The sequence below is a fragment of the Puma concolor genome, chromosome B2 (genome assembly GCF_028749965.1).
Source record: "Puma concolor isolate L17-30 chromosome B2, mPumCon1.1.hap2, whole genome shotgun sequence".
NCBI lineage: Eukaryota > Metazoa > Chordata > Mammalia > Carnivora > Felidae > Puma > Puma concolor.
The window spans coordinates 26057383-26084224 of record NC_141671.1 but is presented as its reverse complement, the minus strand read 5'-3'; the positions used below and the strand labels follow the sequence as shown (position 1 = coordinate 26084224).

The window sequence follows — 26842 nt, the reverse complement described above, 5'->3', positions numbered from 1 at the left end:
CCAATATAAGTTGTTTTAAGTCTCAAAGGATGTGTGAAAATGTCAACCAAGAAAGCATAATAGTGACATAGATCATGTTAAATGTTAAAGTTCCTCAACTGTCCTCAAATCACAAAGCCCCTTGGGATCCTTCAGCTGCACTGATTATACTTGAAGGCTGTAGTTTCTAGAAGGCTGGTGTGTTGGCCATGGGCAAGCCCTCGGCGGAGCAGAGGCCAGCCTCTTCCAGGCCTCTTCCAGTCCACACGACCTCACCTCACATCTAAAGACATTTCAGGAAATAAAGAAAGAGCTGAGAGCCAGAAAGAGCTATTCAAACTTCAAAGCACTGGGGTCCACCAACTAGAGAGGACCAAAGAAGGAGAGAACTAGGTGAAGCAAAGAGCAGAGACACAAATAAAATTTGAATTTGACCTTATTTGAGCTTGAGAGTTTTGCTATCTAGATGAGGCAGGCATAAACCTAGGCTGGTGAGCGTGTGTCTGTGTGTGTGTTTCACTGTCCTGTCCGAATTGGTGAAAATGAACTCAAATATCCCATCAACCTCACTTTTAGATGTTAACTACTTTTAATGCCTTGTTTTTGCCTACTTCTAGTTTCTCCTGTGTTTTCTCTTCTTTCATCTCCATTCCTCATTCCCAATCCTTTTCAGCATCCAGGTGCTGGTCAGTGGCATGATATCTCCCATCATTATCTATTCCATAGCCATGATACACAGGCATGCACACACATTCACACACAGTGTGTCTCTGGGGTGTGTCTCAGCTCACACCAGTGTCAGAAGGGTGGGAGGGAGGTAACAGAATAACTCCTTCTCCCACTTTTTCTTGGTGGTCCAGTCCACTCTCACAGTAAAGTTTTTGAGAGAGCTGGAACTTCAAACAATGTGGACCTCCCCCAAAAAGTCTAAATAGGAATTCATTTCAATATGACTAACACAAATAATACCTATAAATGCCAGGGCCACAGTGCTACAGTGTCATAAATACTGAACTGTGGAAAGGTTTGACTTCCAGCCATTAAAATGAATTAGCATCAAACTAGTTTTCCTTTTACAGATGAACAAATAAGACCTGTGACAATGAAATTACTGTCCTCAGGTCTCACAGAAAGAATGCCACATCTCAAAAGCAAGGCTTCTTCTCTCCAGTATGTAGGAGCTTCCTGGGACCCTTGTATGCCTGTGAATTCCCCGCTTCTCTACAAACTGCTGTAAGTGAGTTTATTCAAAGAGCAAATATGCAGACCTTTCCTTACATGTTTTGGGGGATGAAAAATGCAAACTAGGTGCTCGAAGTCCTCACCTGGATTTCGGGCCCCAGGGGAGAGGAGATACATGAATGCACTGCTGGCCAGTTAGCCATGAGCTCTGTAACAACAGCGGGAAGACCAAGTCCACGCAGGGCCTACGTGAGTGGGTCTGCAGGGTGCCCTGTCAGAGATGTGGTTGGAGACCCAGGGGGAGGCTCCTCGTAGCAGGTTGTGGAGTCTAAACTTGATCTATGGTTTAGAAAGTCATGCATAGTTTTAAACAAATGTTGGACAGGAGTAGTTTGGAATTTTAGCAAAATAATGTGGCCCATCATCCACTGGTGAAAGCCCCTGGGGAACCTGTGGGTAGGCCACTACAACAGACTAGCAATGGCTGGAATGCAGAGGAAAGAATTTTGGTGGAGAAGTAGGAGAGAAAAGTGCCAGGCCAGGTGACTGGCCACATAGGCTTAGGGAGGAGGAGGAGAAGTCAAGGACTATTCTAGTTTGTAGCTAAATTTATACTTAGGGTCAGCCAAGAGCCACAGGGCCAGTTTCACAAGGAAGCCGCCTCAGAACAGGGAAGATGATATGTTCCTTCTGAGGTTAGTGGGACCTCCCAAATGAATGTGTCACCAAGGACACCAAGGATGTCGTGAAAACAGGCAGGAGCCTCAGAATTAGCAGTTAATTCTAGAGTGAGACATAAGGAGCCATAAGCATCCCTATTCCAGGCAGTTCCATGTGAATGGATGAAATTACTAAGAATGTATAGTGAAGACACAAGGAAAGAAATTCAACTAGTTCTGGGTACTTTCCAATATTTGAAAGTACTAAGAAGAAGGAAGAGGAGGTACCTGTGACGCCTCTTTGGGAAATGGTTGATCTGGGAGGTTTGTATGAGGAGGCAGGGAGGGCACGAGGCAGGGGAGGTGGCTGGGGGGCAGGTGTTTCTGGAGTGGGTGGGCCCAGCGGTGGGGGCCGAGGAGTATCTGGGGTGAGGAAGTGGGTTAAGGGAGCTCCTGCGACGCACCACAAAGGGCAGCCAAGTGAAGAAGCATTTTTTCCAAGTTGAGGGGAAGTGGTGGATGAAGGCGATAAGCTCAAATTGTTTACTTCTGTTTAATCAGAGAAAAAGCAGAACATGAGGTTGCCAGTAAGTCACTAGCAGAGGGACCAGGTAGATGGGTGGCAGGGACTGACCCCAGGGAGGCCATGGCAACTCCAGGCCACCAAATCCAAAGCAATGTCACCACTGGCCCCCCACCACCCACGAGCCTGAGGAAAGACACCCCTGCTCCCACTTCTGAACCACCGGCCCACAGGACTTCTGTTCCAAGGCTAAGAAACTGCAACTCTAGCGCCTGGCCTTGGGGGCCCCACGTGATGCCCCCATCCCCACAAGGCAGCAAGGCGTGTGTGATGACCCCCAGCACACCCCCACGACACAGTGGGCACGCATGAGGAGCCCTGGCCTCCGCACCCGTCCCACTCTCCTCTTTCCCTATGTCCTGTTGTCACCCTCCTATCTCTTCCTCCAGTTGCCTGTGTGGGTTCTCCCTCCCCCACCTCTCCTCCTGCTCACCTGGCGCTCCGGGGGAGGGTTTTAGCCAGGGGCCCCTGACTGAATGAGGTCCCAGCACCTGGCCTGGTGACAAGTGCCTCTTTATTCCAGCTCTTGGAGGAGTGGCCAACTCTCCTTATCTGACCTACCATGTCTCTACCCCTTCTGTTTCAAGGAAAGCAGACCCCCTCCTCGTTCCCCAGGACATGGTTCCATTAATTGCCTTCTCTCCTCTATCTTTAATCTCTTGTAGTCCTTTGGAGTCATGTTATTCACATCTCATAAATATGCCCAGTCCCTCCTATGTTAAAAACCAATTAACCACACTTCTCTTATTTCTCATGCCTGTAGCTACCATTCTATTTCTCATTCTTCCATGGACAGTTAAGTTTCTTTAAAAAGTATACATTGCAGCTGTACCAGTTTGCATTCCCACCAACAGTGCAAGGTCCCCATTTCCCCACATCCTCACCAACATCTGTTGTTTCCTGAGTTGTTCATCTTAGCCATTCTGACCGGTGTGAGGTGGTATCTCAATGTGGTTTTAATTTGTATTTCCCTGATGATGAGTGATGTTGAGCATCTTTTCATGTGTCTGTTGGCTGTCTGGATGTCTTCTTTGGAAAAGTATCTATTCATGTCTTCTGCCCATTTCTTCACTGGATTATTTGTTTTTCAGGTGTAGAGTTTGGTAAGGTCTTTATAGATTTTGGATACTAACCTTTATCTGATGTCATTTGCAAATAGCTTCTCCCATTCCGCAGGTTCTTAGTTTTGTTGATTGTTTCCTTTGCAGTGCAGAAGCCCTTTTTATTTTGATGAGGTCCCAATAGTTCATTTTTGCTTTTATTTCCCTTGCCTTCAGAGGCGTGTCAAGGAAGAAATTGCTGTGGCTGAGGTCAAAGAGGTTGTTGCCTGTTTTCTTCTCTAGGGTTTTGATGGTTTCCTGTCTCACATTAGGTCTTTCATCCATTTTATTTTTTGTGTATGGTTTAAGAAAGTGGTCCAGTTTCATTCTTCTGCATGCTGCTGTCCAGTTCTCCCAGCACCATTTGCTAAAGAGATTGTCTTTTTTCCATTGAATACTCTTTCCTGCTTTGTCAAAGATTAGCTGGAGGTTCCTCAAAAAATGACCCAGCAATAGCACTACTAGAAATTTACCCAAAGGATACAGGAGTGCTGATTCATAAAGACACATGTACCCCAATGTTTACAGCAGCACTTTCAACAATAGCCAAATTATATAAAGAGCCCAAATGTCCATCAACTGATAAATGGATAAAGAAGATGTGGTTAATATATACAATGTAATACTATTTGGCAATGAGAAAGAATGAAATCCTGCCATTTGCAACAAGTGGATGGAACTGGAGGGTATTATGCTAAGTGAAACAAGTCAGTCAGAGAAAGAAAACATATCATATGTTTTCACTCATATGTGGAACTTGAGAAACTTAACAGAAGACCATAGGGAAAGGGAGGGGGAAAAATAGTTTCAAACAGAGAGGGAGGTAAACCATAATTGACTCTTAAATACAGAGAACAAACTGAGGGTTGATGCAGAGGGTGGGAGGGGGAAAAAAGGTGATGAGCACCTGTTGCATGAGCACTGGGTGTTGTGTGTAAGTGATGAATCATGGGAATCTACCCCCAAAACCAAGAGCACACTGTATACACCGTATGTTAGCTAACCTAACAATAAATTATGTTTTTAAACAATAATAAATAAATAAAAATGTTTTAAAGTTTACATTAACTGTTGCCTTTTTCTGATCTTCTGATTTATTCCTCACCCACTGAAGTTTGACTTTCACCCCAAAATTCCCCAAAACTGCCCCCATAGGTCACCAATGACCTTCTAATTGTCACAACCAAAAAAAAAAAAAAAACAAAAAAAAAAAAAAACATACCCTGGCTCTTATTTCATTTTATGTTGGCAATGTTCTGCTCTTTTGCTGTTGCTGCCTTGCTGGGATCTCCAGAGGACTCTCCTAGTCCCTTTCCTTTCTCTCCAGATTCCTTTACTTCAACCTGAAATGTTCCATTATTCCATTCTAAGCTCTCTTCCTTTCATTCTGTAATATGCTCTTCTTGGATGACTTCAGCTATATGTACAGGTTCAAGTTTTGACTCTTACTGATTATGTCCAAATCTCTAGCCTATATCTTGAGCTGTATGCAGGCTTTTCCAGTCTCTGTACTACTAGACATCTCTCAGAAACCTGGAGGGAGCCCTCTGCCTCACCCCACAGCTAAATGATCAAAGGCCCTGTCACTTCTATCATCCTAGCATCCCTCCCATCCACCCTCTCCTCGTCACCTCCACTGCTTGGATGAGGCTCTCCTCCTTTCTCTCCTTCACCTGATCCATGCCAACCTGCTCTCCACACTGGATCCCAAATAATCATTCCAAATCTGATCATCCTTCATAACACCCTCTTATCTCAAAGATCAAGTCCAAATTGTCAATCAAGGAGCATAAGTCTCTTAAGATCTTGACTCTGTCTTCTTTCCTTTCCAGCTGTGGTAAACTTTTTGTCATCCCTCCATATCCTACATGCATATTCCTCTACATGTACACATAGGGTGCCTGGCACCCTAGTTGCTCTGTCACAATTCAGTTCAAACAGTGCCTCCTCCAGGAAGCTTTCCCAGATACCTCCAAGTAGCATTTGCCTCTCCTATTTCAAAAAACTCCTATGGCCATTCTGAACCCCAAATCAATTAAGGGAGGATCACTTGAGTGGAAATCCAGGCAGTGGGATGGATTCTAGAGTGGGGCAAAGGTTGAGGACCATGGACCACTGAGGGAGAGTTCTCTCGATCTTTCCCCATGCAATTATGGAGGCTGGCAGTTCCAAAATCTCTAGGGCAGGGAAGAGTTGATGCTGCAGCTCAAGTTGGAAGGCAGAATTCCCTCTTCCTCAGGTAACCTCAGTCATTTTCTCTCAAGGTAAACTGACTGGATAAGGCCCACCCATATTACTGTGAGTAATCTACCTTACTCAAAGTCTGCTGATTTAAATGTTAATTTCATATTTAAAAATACCTTCACATGGGGCGCCTGGGTGGCGCAGTCGGTTAAGCGTCCGACTTCAGCCAGGTCACGATCTCGCGGTCTGTGAGTTCGAGCCCCGCGTCAGGCTCTGGGCTGATGGCTCGGAGCCTGGAGCCTTTTTCCGATTCTGTGTCTCCCTCTCTCTCTGCCCCTCCCCCGTTCATGCTCTGTCTCTCTCTGTCCCAAAAATAAAAATAAAAAATGTTGAAAAAAAATTAAAAAAAAAAATACCTTCACAGCAATACTCAGACTGGTATTGACCAAATATTTCGGTACTATGGCACAGCCATAGGTGACACATAAACTTAATCATCACACTGACTTTCCTCTTTGTCTCGTGGGTTATGGGGAATCACCAAAGGATCTTAAGTGGGGAGACGTGTAGCCATTTCTGGCTACACTTTAGAATAATTTCTCTGGCTGCATTATGAAGAGTATATTGTGGGAGGCCACCACCACGAGCAGTGAGGCATGATGTTAGGCAAGCACAGTGAAGGTGAGAGATGAGGAAGTGTGTCACGGGGTTGAGGCAGGGGATACAGAGGCCTTCCCCATCAGTGTGGCCAAAGGTGCCTGATGAGAAGTTTCCAGTCATGATTCAGAGACACTATTCTCAGTTTCACATTCTGCCCTTCTTAACCCATACCTCATTTTTCACACCTCTTCAACTAATATTTGTATTATGTGTGGTTCCCAAGCCCCAACTCCTTGATGTGGTTTTTCTGATTGCCTTGGCTCAGAACTTTGGAGACCCTAGGAAAGATATACCCCAAGCTCACTTTCTGGCTAAACTCCAGGCCCTCCATCTCAGACTTCTGCTTGTCCGGGAGGGCTGGGGAGTCCAGGCACAGCCAGAGTTCCTACAGGTTGAGATCCTGTAGTCCGTATCGTTAGATGTGGTAATATTTCACATTGAAAAGTTTGCTGGGAACTAATTGTGAGGAGGCCTTCTTAGCCTTCACTGGGAGTTGGAATGTCCACATTCAGTGATCAGCCATAGACTTCAGCAACAACCACCTGCACTTCCCCTGACTCCCCTCCCACTCTCCCGGCAACATTCCCAACAGGTTTTCATGGTTTCAAGAAGATGTGGAGTGAAAACAATGCATTTGCCTCTGTTAATTCATCCCAGGAGAACAGAGATAGCATCATGAACTGTCAGAGCTAGAAAGCACATAGACTGCTGACTCTACTCCTCATGTTTTCCAGCGGAGGAGAGGGAAAGAGATGTCATTTGTGTGGCTCACTGTGGGTCCCACAGACAGTTCATGCAAGAAATAAGGCTGTGGTCCATAGGCCTCTTTTCCTTAGCAAGCTCTTTCTGCCATACCCTGTAGTAACAATATTGTCACAAGACAATATTAAAGAGTGCCAGGGTGCCTGGGTGGCTCAGTCAGTTAAGTGTCCAACTCTTGATTCAGCTCAGGTCACCATCCCAGTGTCACAGGATCATGCTCCATGCTGAGTGTGGAGCCTGCTTGAGATTCTCTCTCTCCACTGCCCCTCTCCTCAGCTTGCTCTCAGGCTCTCTCTAAAATAATAACAAAAAAGAGTGTCCCACCCATCAGTGAGGGAGGAGGAGTTTAATTATGGTGAACGAGTGTCACTAAGGATTAGGGTGTGGTTGTGTGAACGCTTAGGGCACGGAGCTTTCACTTCCTGAGAACAGACTGAAGGGTTCTATGCAGTCATCTTCTCATTACCTGTGACACTGCTTTGCTGGAACAAAACTTCCATTTCAACTTGAAAACGATACTGTGTTTTTCCCTTTCTGTTGAGTTCAGTGTACCCATCTACACCAATGCATGGGTTTGACTTGCCGAAGTCTCTTCTCCCCAGTGTCCCCACCACTGCTCTCCATTCAAACTGACCTAAAACTGGCTATTTGGCCAGTCCACAGAGTTCATGAATCACTATGTAAGATCTATTTCTGTCCTATTTCACTACCCTGCCACAATGCGACTTGTACTGCTTCGTATCAGCATGATCCTAAATCCAGAATACTCCACTCTCAAATGATCATGCAGATAATCGAAAGCATGCTCATATTCAAATGTTTAGAGGACTACCAAAATGAAAGCATGCTATTAGAAAGAAATGTTGTGGACACATATGGACCTAGGAATGTGCAGAAACAACCCGGTACCTCAATTTCAAAAGCATCACATTAATTAGTTTGCCAGGTTTTGTATTTCAATCAACTTGTGAAAGAAACAAGCATTTGTGACATAATAGCAACTGCTAACTGACAGTAGTGCCTGGTTAGGGCACTGTCATTCCCTCCCTTAATTTTAAGGGTGTTATTTGCAAGTCCAATCAAGCTCTGAAGAGCACGGGATTAGGGGCACCCCCCCCAACCACACAGCCAAAAATCTGTGTATAACTTTTGGCCCCCCCAAAACTTAACTACTAATAGCCTACTGTTGACTGGAAGACTTATTGATGACATAGTCAATTAACACAAATTTTGTATGTTATTTTGTATTATATACTGTATTCTTACAATAAACTAAGCTAGAGAAAAGAAAATGGTATGAGGAAAATCATAAGGAAAGTATATTTATAGTTCTGTACAGCAGTTACTGAAAAAGATCTGCATATAAATGGACCCATGCTGTTCAAACCCATGCTGTTCAAAGGTCGACTGTATTATCCAGAAAGTGAAGCCAGAGAAGAAGAAAGTGTTAAAAATGTGAGAACATTTTTTAAAATGTTTTCCCAGAAATTAAGGACCTGCCTTCTAGACTTAAAATGTTTACCAAATCCCCTTGCAGACACTCATCCCTACACATCATCATAATACAGAACAACAGATAAAGCAAAGATTGTACATCTCAAGAGGAAAACAAACTCCCATACACAGGTGCACAGGACCGAATATCAGAATGTCTTTAAACTTCTTAACAGCAACATTAGAAGAGAGAATTCTAGAGCGCAACATCTTTAAGAATTTGAGGAAAAAAAGTTTCCAAACCAAAATTATACTCCCATTCAAAATAGTAGCCAAAATAATGGTAAAATCAAGACCTTTTTATACAAAGAAGTCTCTGCTTCAAATTCTGTGTCTCCCTCTCTCTCTGCTCCTCCCCCGCTCATGCTCTGTCTCTCTCTCCTTCAAAAAAAAAAAAAAATTATACAAAGAGGTCTCCAAAAACATACCTCCCATGAGACAATTTTGCAGAAAGCTCCCACAGGATATGCTCTAGCAAAGCAATGATGCACACAGTAAAAGTGGAATTGAGGGCCCAGGAGATGATATGCACACACACGCACACACACACACACACACACACACACACAAAGTTAAAGACTCAGAATGACTCCTGTGTACCAAGCAGTTAGTCTTGATTGCATAAGGATGAATCAAACCAAATTTTGAGTACTGTCATTACCAAGAGACCTACTACTACCATTGTTCAAAAGATCCTGAGCTCATTTTGTCTGGAAAAAAAAAAAAAAAGGTCGACTTTATTAAATGATAAGGAGTTGTGTGACAAATAATTAGAGCAGTCTGTTTGTCTCCTAAATATGTTCATTCCTTTTCGGGGGGCTTTGACTAGCACTGCAGGTAGTAAGTTAAATAGAAACATAACCCTCATATCCTCTAGGAATGTGGTATAGTATAATTCATACACCTTGGTTTGCCTGGGACAGTCCCATTAATACCTATTGTCCTGATTTCAGACCATCTGTTCAGCATCTGTCCTAGCTTTTTCATTTTTAATGGATTTCTGCTAATAGTTACATTAAACTAAACCAGGAGAGGCTTGGTAGACCTTTGTTTAGTATGTAAAGATTCTGCCATGGTCTTGGCTGACAGTGTGTGACTCTCATGTGCAGTATCAGTCAAGGCCCACTTAGGAGACATAGCTACCTCCATTATTTGAACAGGGGAATCAGTATACAGAATTGCTCATTAAGCAAAGGAGTGAAATGGGATCCAGGAGAGCAGAAGCAGGCAGTGCAAAGGGCCAGCTGCTACCTCAGGGCTGAGAAGAGTGGACAATGAAACACAACGAAAGGACCAACGACCTGGGAGAACCCTACTGAGGTCCAGAGCTCTTTGAAGAGGGGGTGACTGCCACAGGAACACAAAGCCAGCCACCGGCCAGAGGGCACGGGTCAGAGCTGGTCCAGAGACGCTGTTGCTGGTGGGAGAAGCTGGTCTGTAGAAGCAAAATGCCAGGATGGGATACAGTTGCCTGGGTTGCAGGTTTAATGACTGCAGAATGGGGTTGTGGGCTTTGTGACTGCAGAAAGGCCACTGCACAGGGAAAGCATGGGAATGCAGGTAGAAACGGTCACTGTGGGTTGCTGGCCCCTGCACTGAATAACCATAGGAGGACCAGCATCTGGGAGGGAAATCAGGGCCTTTCCACTGCTGTCTCCTCGAACTGTCTCTCCAGCGCTCCCTACTGACGAATCCAACATTGTACCTGCTGGTGAAGTAGTAATACTGATTCAGTGAACAGTGGAGATAGAGCAGAGAGTAAATTGGTAACTGACGCAGCAATTCATAGAGTTCGCACTACTCACTATAACCTGAGGTTAAATCTAAAAGGCAACTAGTGAATTTCTTTTTTCTTGACCCTTTCCAAGCCCTCCCTTTTTTCAAGCACATCATTCAGGCAGACCTCACTTTACTGCGCTTCGTTTTATCACACTGTGCTTTACTGAGCTTTGCAGATACTGTTTTTGTTTTAAACAGATTGAAGGCCTGTGGCAACCCTGCATCAAGCAAGTCTATTGATACCATTTTTCCAACAGAATTTGCTTACTTTGTGTCTGTGTCTCACATTTTGGTAATCCTTGCAATATTTCAAACTTTGTCATTACATTGGTAATGATGATCTATGACCAGTGATCTTTTTTTAAAACTTTTTTTGATGTTTATTTAGTTTTGAGAGGGAGAGAGACAGAGTGTGAGCAGGGGAGGGGCAGAGAGAAAGGGAGACACAGAATCCAAAGCAGGCTCCAGGGTCCGAGCTGTCAGCACAGAGCCCAACATGGGACTCGAACTCCCGAACTGTGAGATCATGACCTGAGCCAAAGTTGGACACTTAACCGACTGAGCCACACAGGCGCCCCTAGGACCAATGATCTTTGATGTTATATTGTAATTGTTGGGGGTGCCACCAGCCATGCCCATATAAGATGGAGAGCTTAACTGGTAAATATTGTTGTGCTCTGACTGCTTCACTGACTGGCCATTCCTCCATGTCTCTCCCTTCTCGGGACTTCCTACTCCTTGAGACACAACAATATTGAAAATATTGAAATTAATCACTGTTCAATGGAAAGGAAGAGTTACACATGTCTCACTTTAAATCAAATCTAGAAATGATTACAAGAACGAGCAAAGCATGTCAAAAACCACGACAGGCCTCTTGTGGCAAACAGCCAAGCTGTACACACAAAGGGAAAACTCTTGAAGGAAATTAAAAGTGCCAAAGCAGGGAGCACATGAATGATAAAAAAGTGAAACTCCCCTACTGCTGATATGGGGAAAGTTTCAGTGGTCTGGATAGAAGATGAAACCATCCACAACCTCCCCTGAAGCCAAAGCCTAATCCAGAGCAAGGCCCTGACTCTCTTCAGTTCTATGAAGTTTGAGAGAGGTGAGGAAGCTGCAGAAGAAAAGTCTGAAGCTAGATGGGGCTGGTTCATGAGGTTTTCAGCAAGAAGCCATCTCCGTAACATCAAAGTGCAAGGGAAAGCAGCAAGTGCTGCAAACTATCCAGAAGATCTAGCTAAGGTCATTAACGAAGCCAGCTGCACAACGTATTTTCAATGTAAACAAAACAGACTTTTTTTTTTTTTAATTTTTTTTTCAACATTTATTTATTTTTGCAACAGAGAGAGACAGAGCATGAACGGGGGAGGGGCAGAGAGAGAGGGAGACACAGAATCGGAAACAGGCTCCAGGCTCTGAGCCATCAGCCCAGAGCCCGACGCGGGGCTCGAACTCCCGGACCGCGAGATCGTGACCTGGCTGAAGTCGGACGCTTAACCGACTGCGCCACCCAGGCGCCCCAACAAAACAGACTTCTATTGGAAGAAGATGCCATCTAAAACTTGCATAGCTAGAGAAGAAAAGTTAATGCCAGCCTTCAAAGCTTCAAAGGTCAGCTAACATTCTTATTAGGGGCTTTGCAGTTTGTGACTTGAAGTTGAAGCCAATATTCGTTCGCCATCCAGAAATCCTAGGACCCTTAAGAATTATGTTAAGTCTACTCTGCCTGTGCTCTAGAACAACAAAGCCTGGATTACAGCATATCTGTTGATAATGTGGTTTACTGAATATTTAAAGGCCACTGTTGAGACCCACTGCTCAAAAGAAAGGATTCAAAATATTCCTGCTCGTTGACAATGCACCTGGTCAACCAAGAGCTCCAACAGAAATGTACAAGATGAATATTGTTTTCACACTTGCTAATACAACATCTATTCTGAAGCCTATGGATCAAGGTGTCATTTCAACTTTCAAGTCTTATTATCTAAGAAACACATTTTGTAAGGCTAGAGGTGCCATAGAGCATGACTGCTCTGATGGATCTGGGCAAAGTCAACTGAAAAACTTCTGGAATGGATTCACCAAACGGCATTCAAAACATTCCCGATTTATGGGAAAAGGTCAAAATATCAACATGAGCAGGAGTTTGGAAGAAGTTGATTCCCACCCTCATGGATGACTTTGAGGGGTTCAGGACTTCAGTGGAGGACGTAACTGAAGGGGGGGCAGAAACTGCGAGAGAACTAGAAGTGGAGCCTGAGGATGTGACTGAACTGCTGCCATCTCATGATCAAACTTGAATGGATGAGAAGCTGCTTCTTACAGAGAAGCAAAGAAAGTGGTTTCCTGAGATGGAAGCTTCTCCTGGTGACGATGCTGTGAAGATTGTTGATGTGACAGCACAAGATTTAGAATATTACATAACTTAGGTGATAAAGCAGCGGCAGAATTTGAGAAGATGGTCTCCAATTCTGAAAGTTCTTCTATGAGTAAAATGCTATCAAAGAGCATTGTATGCTACAAAGAAATTGCTCAGGACAAGAAGAGTCAATCAATGCAGCAAACTTCATTGTTAAGTTATAGCCACAGCACCCCAACCTTCAGCAACCACCACCCTGATCCATCAACTGTCATGAACAAGAAGGTGAGACCCTCCATCAGCAAAAAGATTACTCACTAAGGGCACCTGGGTGGCTCAGTCAGTTAAGCATCCAATTTTGGCTCGGGTCATGATCTCATGGTTTCTGAGTTCAAGCCCCGCATCTGGCTCTGTGTTGACGGCTCAGAGCCTGGAGCCTCTTTCGGGTTGTCTCCCTCTCTCTCTGCCCCTCCCCCACTCATGTTGTCTCTATCTCTCATAAATAAATAAACTTAAAAATTAAAAAAAAAAGATTACTCACTAAAGGCTCAGATGATGGTTAGCATTTTTAGCAACAAAGTATTTTTAAATTATGTACGTTTTTTAGATATAATGCTATTACTACACACTTAATAGACTATAGTATAAACATATCTTTTATATGCACTGGGAAATTAAAAATTCATTTGACTTGCTTTATTGCAATATTTGCTTTAGTATGGTGGTCTGGAACCCAAACCTCAAGATCTCCGAGGTATGCCTATATAAGGAACTACCGTACTGATAAAACCACAGCATATCTGTTGGCAAGGTGGTATGCTTGGTCATAGCAGCTAGGTACAGGTAAGTCCTTCTGGTCTCCAGCGTCGGTGGGAGAAGTATTTGGTACTTCTTTCCTCATCTGCCACTTGGTTGTGCCATGGTTCATACAAGGCATATGAGAGGCCACCATATGGCAAGTCAGTTGGAAACATGGAAAATCATAGTGTAGACATATGTAAAATATGTACAGGGAAATAGAGGCTGACCAATCCAGTTATGATGTATTATAGAAAATCTGGTTATAGAGATTATAGAAAAAAAAGTCTAAGCTCTCTGGCAACAGTGACTTTATCATTCATTATTGAGTGAAAACCTACAGACATTTTTTGTGTGGTTGTACTTCTTTTTTTTTTTAATTTTTTAAAATATTTATTTATTTTTGAGAGAGAGTGACACAGAGTGCAAGTGGGGGAGGGGCAGAGAGAGAGGGAGGCACAGAATCTGAAACCAGCTCCAGGCGCTAAGATGTCAGCACAGAGCCCAACACAGGGCTCGAACCCATAAATGGTGAGATCACACCTGAAACGAAGTTGGACACTTAACCGACTGAGCCACCCAGGCGCCCCATACTTCTTTATTTTGCAATAAATCATTTCAGCAAGTGGTGGGCTCAAAAATTAAGTACTGTGTTTTCTTATCTCAAGAAACAGAGTGTGTAATGTGCACAGATTGGTGTGTACCACCCACCATAGTGGGTAGCACAGCGAGATCCCCAACCATGTGAAGACCAAGATACTATCCAAAAGAAAATACCAGCGCTGGGTGGCTCAGCTGGTTAAGCATCCAACTCTTGGTTTTAGCTCAGGTCATCATCTTACAGTTCATAAGTTGAAGCCCCACATCAGGCTCCACACGCCTGCTCGGGATTCTCTGTTCCTTTCTCTCTCCCCCTCCCCCACCTGTGCGCATGTTCTCTCTTGCGCGCGCACTCTCTCTCTCTCTCACTCAAAGAAAATACCAGCATTTCCTTCAAAAGGCAGTAATTTAAGAAAATTCTACCCACAGATGACAATCTAATAAGTGGAGCTCGGGGGGGGGGGGGGTGATTGTACATGTGACTTTGTTAAGCAGACTTTTCATTTGATCAAATGACTGTTATTCTAAATTAGTTTCTGCCATTTTCAAAAGGTAAACCAATAGGTGAAAGTGTTAGTTCCAGTACCAGAAGACAAATTACATATTTTGAAAGCCAGTTTCATCAAGGCTTCAAATAAAAAAGCAGTTTAAGTTTTTCATTTCATTCATCGATAGAATCAAAGTTAAGCTTTTGGGAGTTGTGTCTCCCAGAGGTGAAATATGTAATACTCTGTGAATAAATGCTGTTATTAACTTAGTTAAAATGTGTACCAGTGAAGATTTTTGTAATGGCAATATGAATCAAATTTTGATGGAACATACCCTGTGCAAAAACAATATTCTTACTAAATTAAAAACCTGTGGAGAAGAAATGACTTGGAGCTGGTTATAATATACACACCAATCAGACTGCGATAACAAGTTGCAATATTCTTCCAAGAAACATAGTATGTAGTTGTGCAAACTTAAAAATATTTTTTATATCATCACAACCACAAACTATTTGTGATGAAGCTGCTGATGAAGACAATACACACGTCAACGTGGAAGTACATGCTTTTCCTCTTTGGCATCTAGTACATGCTTTTCCTCTTTGGCGTCTATCAGCAGATAGAATATAGTTACATGTGCTTTATGGAAGAATCATCTTAAATTAGCCTAAATGTCCAATGATGATATTAACCTTTGAAGTGAGTCTCCTAAATGTCACGTGCATTTTGTTCAAAATCAATTAGAAATGTTTAATCAAAGTATTCAGAGTGGAGTCTTTAAAATAAAATTTTGATGATTTGGAAATTGTCAAACACAAAATTCAAAGTTGTACCTACAAGAACATGCAGAAAGTGACAAAATAACCTGAGCTCAACTGTATACAGGACTGAATTCTGAAAGTCTATAACTGAATTTTGGAATATCCTGGCTGCAGGGGGGGAGGGAAGAATCTTTAGATAGAGTTTCTATTTTTAATTGGATAAATGTATACTCTATATAAGAATCCAATGAAACTGGGTCCAAAAGTTTGTAGCATATAAATTTGTTGAAAACTTGAAAAGAATTATATAGACAAATCATTTGATAAGTTTTGTCCTATAAAAATATTCAGAAAAGAAATACATGTTGTGTGCAGGCAAAACGACCGTACATATGGAAATATTCCCACTGAAATATTTACACATTTACACACTTTGTCAACGCAAAATGAACAAATCTTTTAGAATTTCTAAAAAAAGAAAAGGATGAGAGCTTTATTTCAGCTCAAGGAAGGACGACTATTGGGGATACTAGATCTTCACGAAGAGAGTGCTGCAGGGAGGCCATGTGCAATACAGAGTTACGTACGTTTTTTGTTGCATCAAGAGTTACAAATCATCATAACAGAAGACATTACAGAAAATAACAAACTTTCTCTTATGCTTTTAGCATGTGCAAGGTTCAGGCTTCCAGGTATAGATGGGAAGTTAGGGAGACTTGAAATGTTTCTTCTAGGTTATTTGCTAAGGAAGCAGATGTACAATATGTGCTGGGGCAGAAAGAGAGCTCATGTTCTGGTTTGGTGAAGTCATTCTGACCTTGGTAAAAGTTCAAGTAGAGCTTCCCTGGGAGCCCAGGAGCAGGGCCCACAAACTTATTAAAGGTTGAAAATTTGCTTTATCAATTTTAATATGAAAAAAATAGAACTGCGAAGATCCTTATTTTTCACAATTTGCTCTAAACTTACCTAGGTCCCTCAGCACCTGAAAAAAGAGTGTTTTCTCAGTTAAAAAAAAAAATGCTGTAATCTACAGCAGTTCTGGTTACATAATTTGCAGGATCCAGTGCAAAATGAAAATGAAGGACGCTCTGATCAAAACTTGGAGATTCAAGATGATAGTAAGAAAGCATTAAACCAAGTGTGGCCCTTCTGACAAGGGCTCAGAGTGGCTGTAAAGGCCACGTGCCTATGAAGCCAAGAGGCCGTCAACAGACCAGAGTCGATTGACGATGACAGTAATTTCAAATTTGCTAATAATACAATGGATGAAAAATTGTCAAAAATTTCTAATAAGATCATATTGAAAAATAAATGTTTGAGAAATATACCAGTGACATTTCAGCAGACTCAGCTAAGAAGCAAAATATAGGTAGCAAGAATACTCTATTTATTTTTTAAACATTTAGATAATCAGTATATTTTTAAAATTTTGCTTTATGTTTTTTAACTTATGCTACTTAATTTATAATCTTTTGAAAAAAATATATTTCTATTTTTTAATGTTTATTTTATTTTTGACAGAGAGAGAGAGAGAAACAGAACATGAGCAGGGGAGGGCAGAGAGAGAGGGGCACACAAATCCAAAGCAGAGAGAGAGGGAGACACAAAATCTGTCTGTCAGCACAGAGCCTGATTCTTTCCTTTCTTTCCTTCTTTCATTCATTCATTCTTTTTTTTTTTTTAGAGAGAGGGAGAGATGCACAAGTGAGCAAGAGGCAAGAGGGGGTGGAGGGGGAGAGAGAGAGAGAGAGAGAGAGAAGTGGGGCTCACCCGATGCGGGACTTGAACTCATGAACCCTAAGATCATGACCTGAGCAGAAACCAAGAGTCGCATGCTCAACTGACTAAGCCACCCAGGCGCCCATGATTTCACACTTTAATATTTCACGTTATACAGATGTGTATACGTGTTACATAGGCTTTAGATACTAAAAGAATAATTCTAAGTTTTCAGAAAAATATGTGAATGGTTCTCTAATTTGATTTCAGCTGTGTGTTGATCTATTTCTTCTAAGAATAGGGGAGGAAAAGGAAATGTTACTTCTAAAAAAGAATATTTTTAAGTTAGCTACAAGCTCACAGAGAAGTTCTGACACCTACTTTCAGCATTCATTTCCCTTTGCAGCCCACTACTTTTTAGGAGAGTTACATGTATGCCTGTGAATTTCAAGAAAAACTGTAATATAATTGCCCTTGGCATTCTAAGAAAGTATCTAAATGACTGTAAAAAGAGAGGGTTTTTAATGAGATTTGGAACACTTTTCTAACCTTGAGAAGAAAACTTATCTAAAGTTTTATCTACATATTAAAATAATAACAGCAATATATAAGTGGCATTTATCTCAAAAGAGAGCAATGGAAATTAAGTTGGTGTATGTAAAGGGCTCTGCATTTGCTCTAGCTTATCAAAAAACAACTATCAATAAATGGGTCTATTATTGTATCAATTAGCCACTGTCTTCCACTGTCTTCTCCTGTAAGGTTAGATAGCTATTTCTGCATCTGCTATTAAAATTTTTCTCCTTTGTTCTAAGAATGAGACACAGATGATGTTAATTTTATCACGTTGCATTGACTGGATTCCTGGGATAAATTCAACTTTTCCATACTATCCTTATATTATCAAGGCTGTGCTAGCCATGTGCAATGAGTCATTTTTTCGTTTTGTTCTATTTTGTTTTGTTTGATTCTCAGCATATTTTGGCTAAGATTGATTTGTGTCTTGATTGCTACATATAGTTTCGCAGGTTCCATCTGACTGCAAGGCTTGCCCTGTTTACCAAGATCCAAACTGTCACAGCAAGGAAGTGAATAAAAACATGGCCTCAGTACATTCACAAAATAGTTGGGCCTTAACTGATGATTCCATTCTCCTCTCCTCAGACCATGTATGAAAGCTTCAGAAAGATTAATATGAAGTCAAAGTATTTTATTGAAATAAAGATACTGAAATGCATCCAAGGACAGGCATCTCTCCTGGCTCTGGCCACCATCTGCATGGCCACTGTAGGCCAACTGGCCAAATTCAGACAGGACTATTCCAACCACAACTGTGCCTGCACTGATACTTTAACACTGAGTAGTTTGAAAGAATGAACTGATATAAGAACTTGAGGAGGAAAGAGAATAAGATAGGAGAAATGTGAGAGAACATCCTTGCAGGTATTTATGACGACTTCAAAGGAAAGAACATCCCCAACAAAATATTAGCAGAATGAATTCAACAGTACATTAAAAGGATCATACACCACAATCATGCGGGGTTTATTCCAGGAATGCAACATCCAGAAATCAATCAACATGATACATCACATTAACACAACGAAGGATAAAAATCATATACTCAACCCAATAGATGCAGAAAAAGCATTTGACAAAATTCAACATCCATTCATGACAAGTGTTCCTCAACAAAGCAGGTGTGATGGGAACACATCTCAACATAATAAAGGCCATATATGACAAGCCCACAGCTAAAATCATACTCATTGGTGACAAACTGAAAGATTTTTCTCTAACATCAGATGTCAACTGTCAGCACTTGTATTCAACATAGTACTGGAAGTTCCAGCCAAAGCAACTAGGCAGGTAAAACTGTCTCTATTTACAGATGATATGATATCATATATATATATATATATATATATATACACACACACATACACACACACATACATATATAACCCTGAGGAGTCTACACACACACACAAAAAGAACTGTTACAAATGGCAAACAGATTCAGCAAAGTTGCAGGATGTAAAATCAATATACAAAAATCAGTTCTGTATCTATACACTAATAACAAATGATCAGAAAGAGAAATTAAGAAAACAATCCTATTACAATTGCACCAAAAAGAATAAAATACCTAGGTATAAATTTAGCCAAGGAGGTGAAAGACCTGTACACTGAAATCTATAAGCCATTGATGAAATAAATTGAAGACACATAAATAAAATGACATTCTGTGCTCATGGGTTGGAAGAATTAATACTGTTAAAATAGCCATGCTACTCAAAGCAATATACAGATTCAATGTAACCCCTATCAAAATCCTGGGGAAATGTTTTGGAGAAATAGAACAAACAATCCTATGATGTGTGTGGAAGCACAGAAGACCCCAAAGAGTCGAAGCTATTTTGAGAAAGAACGGAGCTGGAGGCATCACACTTCCTAATTTCAAACTATATTACAAAGCTATAGTAATCAAACTGTATGGTATTGGGTCTGAAAACAAAACCAGACACAGATTAAAGATAGATTAACAGAAGATTAACATGGATATTAACAGAAACAAACCCACATATGTATGGTCAATTAATTCACAACAAAGAATCCCAGACTACACAACAGGGAAAGAACAGTCTCTTCAATAGTGTTGGGAAAACACAGCCACATGCAATGAATGATTCTGGACCGCTATCTTACACTATACACAAAAATTAACTCAAAATAAGTTAAAGATTTAAACGTAAGATCTGAAACCATAAAACTCCTAAAAGAAAACATGGGGGGGGGGTGAGCTCCTTGACATTGGTCTTGGCAATGATTTTTTTGTATATGACATCAAAAGCAAAGACAACAAAAGCAGAAACAAGTGGTACTACTTCAAACTAAAAAGTTTCCATACCATGATGGTAAAGGAAACCATCACCAAAAATGGTCTCCTATGGAATGGTATGAAAAGGTACGACAAGGTAACCTATAAAATGGGAGAAAATATTTGCAAATCATACATCTAAGAAGAACTCATATCTATATATCTATCTACCTCTATCTACATATAGATATGTTTTATATAGATAGATAGGTAGATAGGTAGATAGATATAGGTATATATATGACTCATACAACTCAACAGCAAAACAAACAACCCAATTCAAAACTGGGGAGAGTAACTGAATAGACATTTTGCCAAAGAAGACATCCAGATGGCCAACAGACAACTGAAAAGATGCTCAGCATCACTCATCATCAGGGAAATGCAAATCAGAACCACAATGAGATAATCAACTCATAACTATTAGAAAGATTATATCAAAAAGATGAGAAGTCCCAAGTGTTGGCAAGTATGTACAGAAAAGGGAACCCCTCTGCACTGTTAGTGGAATTGTAAATTGGTGAAACCATATGCTTCAGCAATTACACTTCTGGATACATACCCAAAGGAAATGAATCACTATCTCAAAGAGATATCTGCACCCCCATGTCCACTGTGGCATTATATAAAATAGCCAAGACATGGAAACAACCTAAGTGCCCAATGATGGATAAATGGATAAAGAAAATGTGGTAAACACACACACACACACACACACACACACACACACACACACACACACACGAATATTATTCAGCCATAAAAAAAGAAGGAAATCCTGCCATTTGTGACAACATGGATGGACCTTTAGGGCATTATGCTAATGAAATAAGAGAAAGACAAATACTATATGATCTCACTTACATAGAGAATCTAAAACAAGGGGTAAAACCCCCAAATTCATAGATACAGAGAACAGATTGGTGGTTGCCAGAGGTGAGGGCTGGGGCAAAGGTGAGTGAAATGGGTAAAGATGGTCAGACTTCCAGGCATAAACTTCCAGGTATATGAAATAAATCTTGGGCATAGAATGCACAGCATGGTGACTATATTCTTTTTAAAAGGAAAGAACAGACCCCGCACACCCTACAAACTCAATTCCACAATATTTAAAGGTAACAAAGCATTTCTTTCCTGTACACAGTTTTTAAATAATTTTTCCTGATTATGTAAGAACACACATTCGTTGTAGAAAAAATTTAAATATATATGTATAGATATACATATATATGTATATAAACACATATTTTGCTTATTATTTTTTGGATATATATCTATATCTATAGATAGATAGATGATAGATATAGATATCTATAGATAGATATAGATATAGATATAGATATAGATATAGATATAGATCTACAATCCTGGAACCTATTTTAAACATGTTAGCGTGTAAATTTCTTGCAGTTCTCACCTGAAGCCAACGGGATTTTGGATCTGCTCAAGATGATCCTAACAGCCAGATTCTGGGTCATGCCCACTATGGAACAGATCTTAAGAAACGGCAGTGAAATCCCAGCATGGAAGGGAGCTCAGTAGCGCGCGACCCCACGACTCGGGAGACATTCCTAGGTGCACCCAATCCCTGCTCCAATGGCCGCCCCTCCTGGGATTCTTCATCCCCGGTGCCCTGGTCCCCGCCTCCACCTGCCAGGAACGCCCGGCTCCGTGCTGCCCACCAGCGGGCATGTACGATCAGGATCAGCTGGTGCGCGACATCCGCAGTCCATCCATTTCCACCCAGGCTGTGCGGCCCGGCCGCCGCCTCCCTGCGGTCAACGCGCAGAGGGGCCCGCTGGCCGCCACTACCCGGTGCGCAGGGCCTCCAAGCTTCCGACGCCTACAAGCTCAGTGAGGCCACAGCCCTGAGGCCCCTCCTCTGAGAACTGAGGCTGAATCGAAGGAGGCGGGGCCTCGCAGCACCTTCCCTCCAGCCGTCCTGGAGGGGTGTGCGCCCTAGCCGGTTGCCTGGAGCCCGGCTCTAGTTTCACACTCAGGGCCCTTGTTCAGGATCCAGTTTCATGTGTTTTCGGGGCTAGAATTGTCCCAGCCCCGCTTTTCCGGATGGTAAAACAGAAGCCAAGAGGCGAGACTTCCCGTTGGAGGCTGGAACATTTCCGTCTCTCTGGCGCAGCTTTGCTGATTGTCTGTCCTGGCGGGAGCTTCGGTCTCAGCCCACCAGAAGGAGAAGTTTGGAGTTCTGTCCCTTTGCTGGTTGCAAGAAATTGTTCACGTTACTTAACTTGCTGGGCCTCAGATTCCTCCTGGGTTTATTCATTGCTGAGGATCAAATAAAATAATCTATGTAAAACACCTAATGCAAATCAGGTGCTTGGTAAACCTTTGTGAATGGGTGGGACCAACTTCTTCCTAGAATTAAATTCTGGGAGGATTTTATGTTGTAGATCCTTACAGGAAACTGCAGAACATAATGGAAATGTCTTCTGGTGCAGTTTCATAAAAGATGTGGAAACATTATTCAGGTGACTGTGCCTCTTACTAAAATTAGATATTGAGTGACCATTCAAAGGCAATTTGATAGCTACAGTTTTAGAGACAATTCTGTGGGAGCTCTTAGAGCAGCATGCATGTTGTTTATTCTGTGTGCGTTGTGACTTTTCACATGGTTAAGGTCTTACTGTATTATAGGTCTATAGGTCTAGTGGTCTGACGGCCAATGTTCACGTTTGTAACTTACTACTGACACAGCCTGACAGTTCTCCAGAGAGCAGCAAACACACACAGTGCTGGGGCACGGCAGGTGGGGGGGTGGGGATAGGGGTATGACAGTGACCCAACCAGCAACCCCACATAGCCCCTCTTTTGTCTTCTCAAACCACTCATAACATTGTTTCGTTCAGACCCAGCTGATGAAATTATGAAGCGTGGTTTGTGAGCAAATGGTTAAGAATTCTTGAGACGTTTTTGGTGCAAAAAGGTGATTTTTATTATAGCATATAGAGAGGACCAGTGGGCAGAAAGAGCTGTCCTGGGATTGTGAGGAGTGACTGATTATATACTTCTAAGTTTGTAGGGGGAGGGGATAGAGATAAGTTTTTAAGGAATTTTGAAGCAAGGCTTTTAGGACCTTGAGGGGCTAGCTGCTAAGATAAGGTTGCTTTTCACTTTAATAAAACATAAACATTAAGGCACTAAGGCAGCATGAATTTCTTTAGGAAGGTCACACTCTGTATGTTTCAGGTGTTTACCAGCCGGCTGCAAGCTGCAAGGAGTTTTAATTTTAAGCTACATTTCTCTTGCCTTTGTTTCCCTTATCACCAGCCTCTCCCCACGGCTAAGCTGTTGGCTTGGGTACAATGGAGAAAGCGGACCAGCAACAGAAGGGAAATACGAATCGCATCAGTGAAGTTCTGATTGCATCAGGATAGGTCCTGGACGAAGTCCTTGAGGGTGTCTCCAAAACACAGCACAGCCCTCCCACTTGAACCTGAACCTCACCTGTCGATAGGTTCCAGTGTCACTGAGCATGGTGATCATGTTTCTAGCAAGTAACACAAGTGGCCACAGAAACCTTAGCCACCTTGTCTCTAATACTTGCAGTAAAACAAAATTGTCTGGTATTTACAACTCAGGATGTGGACTTAGACTGCACCACTGTGAACACAACCTGTCTAATCATCTCCGGCCCCTGGTGGCAATTTAAAATGTTCAGGGAGAGGTGCCTGGGTGGCTCAGTTGGTTGAGTGTCTGACTTCGGCTCAGGTCATGATCTCATGGTTCATGGGTTCCAGCCCCGCATTGGGCTCTGTGCTGAGGGCTGAGAACCTGGAGCCTGCTTTGGATTCTGCATCTCCTTCTCTCACTACCCCTCCCCCTCTCACACTCTGTAACTCTCCCTCAAAATAAATAATGAAAACAATTTAAAAATTAAAAAAAAAAGTTCAGGGAAACTGGCTGTTGGCCATCTGAACAGGTGTGTGACCACAGATCTCTAGGATTGCAAGCTACAATCACAGAAAAAAAGCAGAAACACAGGTGGCCAATGGGACTGCTTTCTCTCCTAAGTTAACTGCTCTCCCTGCTTCTCTGCAGACTTCTGGGACACTCGCTTGCAACAAGTTTTGGGATAGAGCTCACCACAGGGGGTCTCCAAGGCCTGCAGCTCCTCACAGGGTGTGTCACTAACAGTGCCACCGAATAGAGAAGAGAGAGGTACTAGGTACCCTCTTGTGCCTGGAAAAGAGCCACACTCTGCCCAAGTGAAGACCTGAGGGCCTCGCAGCTACGAGCATGGATGGGACCTCTCAGAGCAGGGGGTTTGCTAAGCAGCTAGTGCTGGCCCGGCCGACATGAGCACAGACCTTCCTGAATGGCAGTTTCGGATCCTAGAGAACATCAGACATGTGAACACACGAACATACACGAGTCCAGAACATGGGATTTCAAAACGGGGCCTTTTATTTTTGGATTGTCACCACAGGTCACTTTGCATTGTAGGCACATTGTGAAGTGTCAGAGGAAAAGTGGGTCAGCAGGAGAGAGGAGAAGGACCACGAACAGTGCCAACCATCTCCTTATGGGGAGGAGAATCGGCCACAGAACAGGATACTGTTGGTTTTGCTGTGCTGGATGAAGAAAAGGAAGGGGTGGTCGGCACAGAACCTGGGCATGATTCTTGCGCATCGCAACATCATGATGGCCGCAGTGGCAGCCGCGGCCTCCGTGCCTTCCTCGTTGACCTCCACAAAGGACTTGTGCACCACCCTGGACAGATACAGGTCTTTCCTGGACGACATTCCAGAAAAGTCTGCCTTGGCCTGCTCGAAGGCATCGGTCATGCCCAGCGTGCAAAGGACGTTCTCCATGTTGTAATTCTCCTCCAGTTTGAATCTAGGGAGGAACACTTCCACCTCCTCTTCATCCAGCATGTCTGGCCTCGTCCATTCTGTGAATTTCTCATAAGTGATTTCTTTCTCCACCTAGAAGAGAGAAGATTTTTAGATCCAGACCCGTGCTGCCCAACAGAACTATCTGCTGGGATGTGAATGCTCTGGGCTTTGCGGGGCGAGACAACAGTAACAGGAAGTGACAATAGCTTTAGAAACTGTTCACACGATCCCCTTGCGATCATAGCGTGATTATTGCTCAGCATTTGTTACCGTTTTCAAATCGATGTTTTCATCTGGAAGCATGATGATCATATTCAGCTCTTTACCCACATAGGGAAGCACCAGAATTTGGGTGAATATTTCTCCAATATAGGTTATTTTAAAGGTGGATTTTTTAAACATCATTTGCACAGGTTTCTCCTCATTCTAAAATGGAAACAGATAAATGTTAGGTTGAAATAAGACCCAGTGGACACATTGGACAAATCGACAGAACTGGCCAGCCTGGGTTCTACAAACACTTACTTCCTTGGTTTCCAGAATACCACCTCAGCCCCCTCTTTTGCCAGCCCATCTTCATTGCCTCAGCCTCCAAACCCTGGGGTACTCAGGGCTCAGTCCTTACACTGCTTGTCTCCTGGTGACCTCAATCCTGTGACTTTATTTTTTTTTTTTTTGTAACGTTTTTTATTTATTTTTGGGACAGAGAGAGACAGAGCATGAACGGGGGAGGGGCAGAGAGAGAGGGAGACACAGAATCGGAAGCAGGCTCCAGGCTCTGAGCCATCAGCCCAGAGCCCAATGCGGGGCTCGAACTCACGGACCGCGAGATTGTGACCTGAGCCGAAGTCGGCCGCTTAACCGACTGAGCCACCCAGGCGCCCCAATCCTGTGACTTTAAACAGAATCCCCCAACTTAGATTTCTAGCTGGGACTTCTCCCATGTACTCCACATATATTACACTCCCAAACATCTTACTGCTTACTTGGGACCTGCATTTGTACATTAAAGAAACCTCCAATGTCATATGTCACACTGGGCTCTTCATATTCCCTTCCAGGTCTGCTCTACCTACAATTTTCTTCATCTCAAGTGACGGCAATGCCACTCATCCCATTGTCAAAAACTAAGGAGTACCCCTGACTCCTGTCTTTCACCGCACAATGGACTCATTAACAAATCACATTGGCTCTGCTTTTAAAATATTAACATAAATGAGATCACACCTTTCTGCAGCTCCCCCTCTACTCCCAGGGAGTAAAAAAGCTCAAGTCCTTAAAAAGACCTGTAATGCTGACAAGAGCTTGTCCCGCATGCCCTGTGCTCCCATCTCCCTTTGCCCCTTGATGGTTCCATGGTCAGTCCCAACAAGTTCGACCCCAAAACCTGGAGAGCCCACCTGAAACCGTACCCCCATCCACAACCTGTGTCCCTCCTCTGTGTCTGTCTCTGGATCACTACCACTAGCTCATACACTCTTCTTTTCTTATGTACGCTGTCTCATCCCCAGAAAGACCTAATCTTCATGGGAGGGATGAGTCGCTGGTTTTGTACACACTGTGATAGTACCTTGCACGAAGCCTGCTCTCAAACCAACATCTGCTGAATAAATGGATAAACAACTAAAGGACAGGAAAACTGAAAGGACCAGGCAAAATGAACACATCTTACTAGGAGAAAAATGCATTTGCCACCAGTGCATCCCCAGCCAGGCAGTAAGAAAGACCCAAGGACAGCAACCACATCTCAGCCAACAGCCCTCCTCCGCTCCTGATTCATGTGCAGTGTAAGACCTACAGCTGCTGTGAATCTGTCTGGCCCCAAGCTGCAGTCCCCAGTTCTCTGGGGCAGCACATTATTCTGTATTAGATGGAAGAAACTTCTGTTACCGCCTTCCATTGGTGCCTCTCAAAGGCTCGCCTGAACTGGCCTCAGCCACACCTGCCCCCTCGTTCCTCGTTCCTCATTCAGTCCTCGGCCAGTTATCAGCACAC

At 42.8% G+C, this 26842-nt stretch overlaps 2 protein-coding genes across 5 annotated transcripts in view; both read right to left on the bottom strand.

Annotated features, from left to right (window-relative positions):
- SERPINB9 (serpin family B member 9) overlaps positions 1 to 22021 on the bottom strand; it is a 63640-nt gene extending 41619 nt beyond the window's left edge. Inside the window, exon 1 of the mRNA XM_086706427.1 lies at positions 21412 to 22021. The gene's annotated coding sequence lies outside the window, so the exon portion shown is untranslated. The remainder of the gene's footprint in view (positions 1 to 21411) is intronic.
- A 2372-nt stretch (positions 22022 to 24393) lies between these two features.
- Positions 24394 to 26842, bottom strand: part of SERPINB6 (serpin family B member 6) — an 86858-nt gene continuing 84409 nt past the window's right edge. For all 4 annotated transcript variants that reach the window (XM_086706425.1, XM_086706423.1, XM_086706422.1 and 1 more), the window contains exons 6-7: positions 25118 to 25273; positions 24394 to 24937 (exon numbers count right to left, since the gene is read on the bottom strand). In XM_086706425.1, coding sequence (XP_086562551.1) covers positions 24533 to 24937; positions 25118 to 25273 — 561 coding nt within the window. In that variant the 3' untranslated portion in view covers positions 24394 to 24532. The remainder of the gene's footprint in view (positions 24938 to 25117; positions 25274 to 26842) is intronic.